Source organism: Gymnoscopelus braueri (assembly GCF_963280865.1).
Source record: "Gymnoscopelus braueri genome assembly, chromosome: 6".
Taxonomy (NCBI): Eukaryota; Metazoa; Chordata; class Actinopteri; order Myctophiformes; family Myctophidae; genus Gymnoscopelus; species Gymnoscopelus braueri.
In genome coordinates this window covers 22,450,717-22,461,223 of record NC_137607.1, presented here as the reverse complement: position 1 = coordinate 22,461,223, position 10,507 = coordinate 22,450,717, and the positions used below count along the sequence as shown (strand labels likewise).

General features: G+C 39.2%; 1 protein-coding gene across 1 annotated transcript in view; it reads left to right on the top strand.

Moving 5' to 3' along the window:
* Positions 1-6,564, top strand: part of LOC308086238 (thyroglobulin-like) — a 17,042-nt gene extending 10,478 nt beyond the window's left edge. The window contains exons 8-14 of the mRNA XM_080429698.1: positions 275-390; positions 600-705; positions 1,411-1,544; positions 1,994-2,096; positions 4,762-4,889; positions 4,972-5,077; positions 6,385-6,564. Of these exons, the coding sequence (XP_080285824.1) occupies positions 275-390; positions 600-705; positions 1,411-1,544; positions 1,994-2,096; positions 4,762-4,889; positions 4,972-5,077; positions 6,385-6,392 (701 nt within the window). The 3' untranslated portion in view covers positions 6,393-6,564. The remainder of the gene's footprint in view (positions 1-274; positions 391-599; positions 706-1,410; positions 1,545-1,993; positions 2,097-4,761; positions 4,890-4,971; positions 5,078-6,384) is intronic.
* The last annotated feature ends 3,943 nt before the right edge of the window (positions 6,565-10,507 follow it).

Genomic DNA, 10,507 nt, shown 5'->3' with positions numbered 1-10,507 from the left:
AAACTGGCAACGTTGTCTTGAAAGACATATAACTTAATAGCCTGGTTCCAGACCATAGACCACCATTAAAGTGTTAACATCTCTCAAGAATGAACCCTCAATAGTTTGATACAAGCAGCCACTGGCAGCTTCTCAAGGAAGTGCTTTGCACATGAAATGCCTCTTTGATACCTCCTTATGGGAATTGTTATCATCACCAATCGGTTATATTCTTTTTTTTAAAGAGAATGCCCTGCTATAGCGTTAACATGCTTGTTAATCCTTTCCTCTCCAGTTGAACCAGAGCGTCTTAAGACCCTCTGTGAGCATCACAGAGACAGCCTTCCAGTGAGTTATCCTGGATCCTTCGTACCTCAATGTGATGCTAGGGGAGAGTACGCACATCAACAGGTAAAACTATGGTTTAGATCAGTGGTTTTCAACCCTTTTCATATCAAGGTCCATTATTTATTCGGCATTGGAGCCACGAACCACCATTTGATGAGATTTTGCCTCTCAGACCCAAAACTTGGAGTATTTTGTTATCGTTGGATACGATTTTAGAAAAGCTATTATTATGCTATAATATTATCATACTATTTCTCTGTTGTGTATTGCAGTGCCATGGCTCCACTGGTCATTGCTGGTGTGTGGACAGTCTAGGAAAGGAGAAATCGGGAACCAGGACAGCACCTAGTATACCACAAAAAGACTGTGAAAAAACAGGTGAGAGTGTTGTTTTTTCCCTGCTGCATAATCACTTGACATTTACAATCACTTGACTATTATTTCCTCCACAACTTGTCTTTCTTAAAATATTCATTAAGTCAGGAGGAAAATGTATCCTCCTTGAAGGTGCAAAGTAAGCGGTCACTTAATTGCAAAAAACTCTTCATTTAGGAGTGAAAGGGTAACTGGCACAGTCTGTTAGTCTCTGTGTTTTTGAGAAGGAAATTAAATGTTGATAAGATCTCTCACTGAGCCCTCCATGATTGCAAACTTTATCATATCTACAAGCAACAGGACTGAAGGGCCAAAAGGCAAGGTAGAACTTGGGCAGAATTCTATCTGGGCTTAACTGAATAATCTCAAGATGTACAGTATTTGACACAAACATATTGGAGAAAAGTTTGTTGGTTTGGAGCCTCATAGCCATTAAATGACTAGGTCTATCGAAGTGGAATCAATACGTCTGTCTTGTGCCGGTCACTGATCCTCACATCAGAAACCGAACCGTTATTTAGTATTAACAGATTTAAAGTTCCATCTAGGAGATCTAGATGGAGGTTTCTTAACTGTCCACAGCCCTCGAGTTGAGTTCACATGCTCTGACGTCAGAGACACAGACAGAGACATCAATAATAACCCTTGTATAGACTCCAGAGGCCCTTATAGGCTCTGAATGATGCGTTTGTATTCTTTCCTGTCCAGAGGAACCAGTGCGTGCTAAGACCCACTGTGAGCGTCACAGAGACAGCATTCCGAGCCTGACTTCAGAAGGTCACGCTGTACTTGGAGCCTTCATACCTCAGTGTGATGCTAATGGAACATACACACCTAAACAGGTAAAATGATGGTTTATAGATAGACAGGAGTTATTATACTATTAATAGTATATTCCTAGTATATTCCTAAATATTGGTAGAAATGTAAAAAAATTAAATAATAATCCAGCCCTGCCTCTCCAAATCCCTCTGCACGTCCCTGGTCCAGAATGTATTCAACAATTTTCACAATTCCTCAATATTTTCCAAAAATCTTTCAAAAAATAGCAGATCTACAAGCTGAGAACTTGTATATCGGCTATTTTCAAATAGCCCCACTATAAAATAGAGTTAAAGTGTTCCTAATTTTTGCTGGGGACCCCCTGGAACCCCCTCAAGGATCCCTGGGTGTCCCTGGACCCCACTTTGAGAATCAGTGGTGTTTTATTATTGGGGCATGCTTCCTGGTAGAGATTTGCAACTCAACTGGGCACGCCTTTTCTACTTTCTATCTTGTGTATTGCTTGCAGTGCCACGGCTCCACTGGACATTGCTGGTGTGTGGACAGTCTAGGAAAGGAGAGATTGGGAACCAGGACAGCACCTGGTACCACCATAGACTGTGACAATCCAGGTGAGAATGTGGAAATAGGCAGCATTGTCTTGGAAGATATAACTTGTCTTTCTGAAAATGTTCTTAAAATCAGGGGTGGGGGGCTAAAATAAATTTTCCACATGCATAACATCAGAATCGATATCTGATTTGCATATCATTATATATTTTATCTGTACAATTAAAGGCTTGTTTACCTAAAATAAGAGCAGATTAGTTCATGTTGGGCACAATAACAGCTAGACTTGATATGGACTCGCTCCCTTTGGCAAAGAACAATGGTATGCAGACCTCAAACATTGACGTGGTTCTTGATATGCACAGCTGGATGATGAAACTCTGCCACAGTATGTAAACCACAATTGATTACTTGAAAAAGCCTTTGAACTGAAAACATTCATTGTATTTGGACGTTTTTGAAGTCAGCTCTTATTAGGTTCATGTAATACTTACTTACACTTATCTTCAACTTATAAAAAAAAGAAATAAAGAAGAAATGTGTTAATTTGGATAATTGTCATTTTGCACCAAAAGAAAAACAATTCCTTGGAGTTGTAAAATTCTATTTACGACTAGCCAAACATGTCCTGTGGTCATTGGGCCTTAAGATGGGGAGCCAGTGTTGCTATGCAACCAACCCAAAACATTATGTTTTGGTTGAATGGCACAGTGGCACCTTCAGTTATTCACCCACGATGTCATCGCTAGCATTGCATGTGCCATTTACTTTCTTGAAAAGCTGCCTGTGGCCTCTTGTATCAAACTTTGTTTTCATTATCTTATAAACTGTTGAAGCTCAAACCAAACAGAAGACATATTGCAACACCCCAGTAGCCTCTTTTCATGGCTTTGCTTGACAGAGAATTCAACAAAGGAGAACTTTGTTCGCTCTTGTCCTTTATTGGATAAGGAAGGTTAACCTTCCATTGCAATGTCTCTTTCTTCTATGGTTTACCTCTTCTCATTGGTCTATAAAAGACAAAAAACGAGAGAGAAAACAAAATATTAATTGTGGGTAGCTGTTCTCTTACTAAGCATCTTATCCTACTCTCTCTTAGAGTGTTGCATGCTGTGTGGTTAGTCAGGCACCTTCAATTATTCACTCGTGGCATTTTCACCACTGGCATTCCATGTGCCATGTTCTTTCTTGAAAAGCTGCCTGTGGCTATACTTGTATGAAACAGAAAACCTTAACAATGACGCAGAAAGGCCAATGCATCCAAGTCTATGGTCCATTGCTACACCTGAACCCAGGGGTCCCCAAACCTTTCCATGCCAAGGACTCCAAAATAGCCGTAGCCTTTGGCTGCAGCCTGTCTGCGAAAAGCCTGGTACCACTGAGGTTAGGTGAGGAGAGAGCTCTGTTTCAGCCTGAGCAAATCAGAACATAAGAGAAACGAAAGTGAGCAGCAAGCACAGGCAGATCCACCAACCCCCCTAGTTTATGCAACGTGTCACATTGCGACACGTTATGATGTAATGTATGTCTGTTGTTGTAAGAGAACTGACAGGATGACCAGATTCAGAGTCCATCATTTAATGTACTGTATCTCTTCAGTTAGCAAGCCGTAACATAACATCCCGGCACCGGTATCACGTGACTGTCTAACAACCGGTTCTCTATCAGTACGGGTAACAACATAGCTCAATGCACTACAGTGAGCTTAGATAAAAAAAATATATATTGGGGAAAAAGTTTTTTTTTTTTTTTTTTTTTTACATTTTAACAACACATATCTTGTGTGGGGGACCCTGGCACAAAATATTTTCAGGGGTCCGCGGACAACATATTAATCTGGGGGTCCTTGACATGAAAAAATGTGGGAACCACTGGTTTAAAAAAAGCATCAGGAAGCAAGCCCAAATAAGCAACTACACTTTAAAACCCTGGCCACGCCCACAGCCAGGTAGGAGTTGGAGTCCACCAACACAGGAGCCAATCACCAGCAGGCTCACATTCAGTCACCACTCAGTCACCACCCACACCATCTGGTAGTCAATCAGTTCTGTTTAAGCTAGAATGGATGGAATTGAACTGTGTAAAAACCAAATGTATTATTACAGTGCAGCATTAATAATGTTAGCTGAAATGGTGAAAAGTAAGATTCTGTCAGTAGTGTGTTTCGAAATGCAATATGAATTCCTTTTATGTGGCAACTCTGCCACACAAGGTCAATTTGGCTGTTCTACCCCAGGACCTCAAACTGATGTCTTCTTCTTTCGTGTATCGTCATCTTATGTCCAGCTCAACTGATGTGATGTGTCCAACAAAAAAACAAAAACTGCAGCAACACTTGTAGTATAGAACAACTTTATTGTTGTTGGTCCAACGTGTTTTGTGGCCTTCGTCACCCTGATAAAGGCCACATGAAGGCCCCAAGTCGAAACGTGTTGGTCTAACAATTCTATATATTATATATATATTACAACTGTTTCTGTTGTTTAACCTGTCTTTCCCCTTCTCCATGCACCTTCGGAGTAGGTGAAGTTGTGCCAGAAACCACAATTCTGCTTCTACAAATTCTTTACTTTTCCGTGTTTGGCAGATGACAAATCTACCCACCCATGTGTTTAAATTAATAATATTATCTTACTTAAAAGCAACAAATATATAACACATTTCAGAAATACTTAACATACAGTACATTAACAAGTAAGACGCGTGTTGTAATTATCTCCTGTCCAGTTGAACGTCCTGAGACCCACTGTGAGCAGCATAGAGACAGCATTCCGACCACCACTTCAGAAGGTCGTCCTATAGTTGGAGCCTTCATACCTCAATGTGATGCTGAAGGAACGTACACACCTAAACAGGTAAAAGTGTGGTTCATTTCGCAAGCTAGAATACACAGTTGTTGTTGTTGTTGTTGTTAATATTATTTTGTGTGTATTGCAGTGCCACGGCTCCACTGGACATTGTTGGTGTGTGGACAGTCTGGGACAGGAGAAAGCAAGAACCAAGACATCACCTGGTACGCCACCTAAAGACTGTGACAAACCAGGTGAGAAATTATTTATGTAGTGAATTACTGTACTTAAAGGTAGGGTAAGTGATTTTCTTTGGTTAATATAAGTGTTAAATAGCTCTATATTATGATAGTACTCATTGCTATAGAGTGTTTGTTCAGTAAAAGGAGTCTCCTTGTCTCTCCAGCTCTTTATAAAACAGAAAATGCATTTTTGTTTCAGTTTCAGTTTCATTTCCAATTTTATCCAATCAGGATAGAGAACTCAATCAGGATATAGATTAAACAAGTGAAATTAGAAGTGATGACACTAAGAAATGAGCAGGCAAAATTGGAACTATATGCAATTGGATTCCTTGACCCCAGAAATATACACGTTGACACCAATATTATCATTATAGTTCTAACAGAAGCAAATATATTGGCTATGCTGTATTGCTATAAATGGCGACGGACATTTTTAAAAACGCACATATTTTAGAAATGACGTCTTATCTAATTTGTGTCTTTGGATAATGTCTTTCCTATTGCCCTACTTCCAAGCCAAAAGGAAAACGAAATAAAAGTTTTAGAGGCGGAAAAATGGAAAGTTACCCTGTTAAAAATCTAATACAATTAGCATATTTTACCCCAGTTTTCATAGCAATGAGAAAATGATTGGGTTTTTTGCCTTGAAACCTATTGAATTGGATTACTTGACCCCAAAAATGTACAATTTGACACCCATATTATTATCATAGCTTTAACAGAAGCAAAGATATTGGTTCTGCTATATAGCTGTACATTGTGGCAGCCATTTAAAAAAAAACATGTATATTTCAGAAATGAAGGGTGATCTAACTTGTCTCTTTGGAAAAATGTTTTCCTATGGCCCTAAGGTACTTCCATACCAAAGGGGACCTTTGCATCATGACTTGAAGTTAGCGGCATATTTTTGGGCCTTAACACCTCTACTCACCTAACCTCAGTGGTAGCCTACCAGCCATTCCGCATGGGGTCTACAGCCACTGGCTACGGCTAATATTGGGTCTTTAATTGACATGGAAACGTTTTGGAAACACTGGGGTTAGGGTGTAGCAAATAATGGACCAATAGACCCTTTCTGCATCATTGTTAAGGATTTCTGTTTGATACAAGTAGCCACAGGTAGCTTTTCACGAAAGTACATGGCACATGAAATGCCAGTGGTGAAAATGTATCATGATTTAATAATTGAAGGTGCCTGAATAACCACACAGCAACACTCAACACATACTTATTACTTTTCTGTTTGACAAATGAAAAAGCTACCCACCCACGTGCTTAAATTTGTTTTCTCTTTCTCTCTTTTTTGTCTTTTACAGACCAATGAGAAGAGATGAAAGAAGAAAAGGACAAGAGTGAACAAAATGCTCTTTTGTTGAATTATTTGTCAAGCACAGCTATTAAAAGAAGCTAATGGAGTGTTGCACAATATGTCTTCTGTTTGATTTCAGCTTGAGATAAGATAATGAAAACAAAGTACAGCTGTTTGTTTACGCAAATTACGCAATAATCAAGTTTAAGTTCTTCCAAAATGTTATAATCCATTTTCAAAATCACAACTATCAAAAGGGCTGTACAGTTACCAGATTTGCATATAATCCTAAATGTCAATTTAATTCTGAGAGAATACAAATGGAACCAGGTCAAATGTTTATGATTTAAATTGTATTTTACAATTCACAATTTAGTCATTTAGCGGATGCTCTTATCCAGTGTGACCTTCAAGTGCAAAATTGCAGTAAGAGGTAACAGCCCTAGTCAATAAATGACAGGGTAAATAGTTAAGTAAATAGAGTGCAAATAAATCAATTAAATGCTACAAAGTAGTTATACAAGTAAAACTCTAACCTATCATCTGTCTAAAGTAACAATATGCTATCTAAGTAACTTACATTTGTGGACAAGCGAACAGTATGTCTATGTAAAGTATAGCTATGTGAACAAGTAACCAACATACTAAACTAAACTATAACATCTATCAAAAATAGGCAACAAGAAGTGATACAAGGACTGATGTAGATTTCTGAAGAAGTGAGTTTTCAGAGACTGTAGTGGAAAATGGGAAGTGAGTCAACAGTCCTGACTGAGTGAGGAGGGAGGTCATTCCGCTTGGGAGCCAAGACGGAGAAGAATCTAGGACGCTTGGAGCACTGGCCAGGGTGTTCGTGTGAGGGAACTGGGAAGGGTGGGGTGTATGACGTCCTGCAGGTTAAGGCGGTGGTTCTCAAACTTTTTCAGGTCAAGGACCCCCAAAATGATATGTATTTGACCGCGATGTCAAAATATTTTGTTCCAGGGACTCCCCAGAAGCAAAGATTTTAGTTACAAATAGCAGATCTACAAGCTCATAGCACGGGCTATGCCGCGCTATGAGCTTGTATATCTGTTTTTGAATAGCCAAAGCAGGATAAAGTGGTTGTTGTAATCTTTTAGTGTTATATATGAAGTTTACCACTTTTTGAATGTATTAGTAGAGAGCTGGGTAAGAGGCCTTGTCAGATACAGGGTGACAGAAGGACAGAGTCAGAGGCGGGAAAGTTTGCAGCCTGCTGCAAACTGACACTCTAAACTCTCACCCAGTCCGCTCAGTAACGTAATGTCATACCTGGAGTTGTGAAAGACTCATTGTAAAATACACGGACCACCACAGTAATAAGAACCTAGACACACGAGTTAAGATGCATGACTTGTGACACAGCACAACATAGATTCGGACATTAGGATATCCCAGCCTAAAGTCAATAGGTTACTTATAGACAAGAACTGGCAAATGTAAGACAGGGGTTCCCGGTTTGACCAGTCAATGTGACATGGACTTGGAGAGGTCAAAGCTCTCAGATGGGTAAATTGTTCTATGAATAACATTAATGAATGTACTTGGATTACACTGTGACGACATTCATCTCATGTATAAAGACACCCTGAATCCTGTGAAATCCTAGGCAGACCTGCAGCGGTCTGCTTCAGCTTGTGTTATTGGCTTATGTATGGCTGACTATTTGAATAAACTAATATGTGATTATATTCGTCGTTGTCTGTCGTAACCTGTCTGCAATAAACTCACGTTTCTATAACCTCAAAAAGCAGCGTTGTGGAAAGCCTTTTCTTGATTCAATAGAAATGATCTACATGGTTACAATTATTGTGATGCTATATTAACACATTTTGCTGGGGGCCCCCTGGAAACCCCCCCAAGGACCCCTGGGGGTCCCCGGACCCCACTTTGAGAACCAATGGGTTAAGGGAGGCCATGCCCTTGGTTTTGTATTGTACACATACCACTGTTTAGTTAAGTGTCAGATTTAGGAGTTTATATAAAACAAACTATGAACAAAAAAAGCTGCCGTTATCTGCATGGTGCCCTGGGGCTTTCCATCCTCAACAATGCTGTGATGCCGTTTCGCCCCTTTGAAGCGTGACTTTGTCTACAGGCGTCACGCTCTACATACCTGACATCTAATTCATTGCAGGATTCATTGTATGAGAATTGACATTCGTGAACATGCTACATCTCGTTCATTATTTCTCTCTCTTGATCTGATGCCTTTTTGTGCAGAGTATTTAATTTCTTTGGACACATTCCCAAGCAGCACCATTACTCTTAATAAACATGTACTGTACAGTATATTGGACTAATAACACTAATCTATATACATTTAATACACTGAAACTACATACAATAATAATTATTATTGTTATTATAAATAATATTAATTATTGATAATGTGTGGATCCAAGGCAGTATTGTATAACAGTACTTGTCGGCACAATTTAGTTGTTTTATCTACTGTGATATGATCTAAGGCTGAGCCAGCATAAGCTCTGCTGAAATTAGATGACTAAAAGACTGGGCATCCCATCATCAATTCTGGATTAAACTAAACATGTGTCACTTGTTAACCGCAAACCACAATATAGCAGTTCCCATGAGCTCTCTCCGATGAGTGTTACCATTGTAACGTTTGGCCATTTGTATGAAGTTAAAAAATATCCACAAAATAAGCTTCTACTTTTTAAATGTTTTTTATTTATTTTTCAGTTTTTCACCTATAAAGCTGTAAAATAATTGTTGAGTCCCTTAGTCCAGTGGTTCTCAACCTGTGGGTCGGGACCCCCAGATGATTTGGGGGAGGAGGGGGGTCCCCAGGTGACTTTGAAGTGTTAAATCTTAAATTATGACTTCATTGTCATCTGGTTATAGATATGACTGCGGGTTCAGCATAGTAATACAGAATGAGTGACTTTTGTAATACCTATAAAAAGAAAGAAAAGAAAGAAAGAAAAGAAAAAGACCATCACTGCATCAAAAGTAATCAGCAAACTATAGGCTATTATAAAAACGGGTCAAACATTGGGCAAATTGTCAAATGATTTAAGAAAGAGGCAAACATTTTGAAAATAGCCCATCTAAAAGCTCACTTGCTAGATCTGCTATTTTCACAATATTTATCTGTGGAACCGAGTCAAACTAAATGTAATGCCTCAACTCCTACAATTCCAAGTACTTGTCATGGTGTGGGGGTCCCCAGTTCAAATATGAATATTTTGGGGGTCACGGCCTGAAAAGGTTGAGAACCACTGCCTTATTAGTCCCTTATATTTAGTTGCAGGAAAGTGTCCATATTAGGAAACGGCAGTTAATCGTTTCATCAAGTTTTATGACCTGCACCATGTAGGCCTAGTTGCCAAATGAACTCCAGAGACGGATATGAACACGTTTCCACTGAAGCATGGGAGTCAGTTAAAGCCAGGCCATGAAATGTGAAAGTATGATTGTTGCCATGATGTCTAAGTGAATCAGGGGTGAAATCTGTTTATTTTGGATTGAGCAATAATTCAACGATAGTTTCGGTTTACCAGAATTACAGTTTGGCCAGTATTAAACACTTGAACCCCTGCATCCGTATTCTGGGGGGAACATTAGCCAAAAATAGCAGATCTACAAGCTCAAAACGCAACGCGACGCATTGTGAGAAAGAGATTTGGTGTAGACCTAAAAATAAAAACGGTCAAAGTACAGAGCCAACACAGGTCCAGTGTACTAAGCACCAGAGGTTTTAGTGGTTAGTAAGCATGGGTCTGTTGGTGGATTCATTAAAGAAAATGGTCTTAGAAATGGAGGCTGCTTCTGTTTGATTTTAGTTAGTTATTAGTTCTATAGGATCAAGCATTTGGTGTAACGATCAAAGCAGATTATTTGCCCTTTCTTTCTCCAAAAATTACCAATCAAAGGTCCTGCAGATATTAAAACTGGCATTCTGATTCAAAACCAAAAGCTGAAATGAACTGTGCAAATTGTGTAATCAACTGTGCAATTGTGTAATTGACTGTGTAGAAACAGACCTCCTTTTTATTTCAACTTCACCTAAAGGCACACTTATCTCTCTTATTCATATAAAAGTTTGAAGGAAAGTTTGTGGGTGACTGCTCAGGACCATGTGA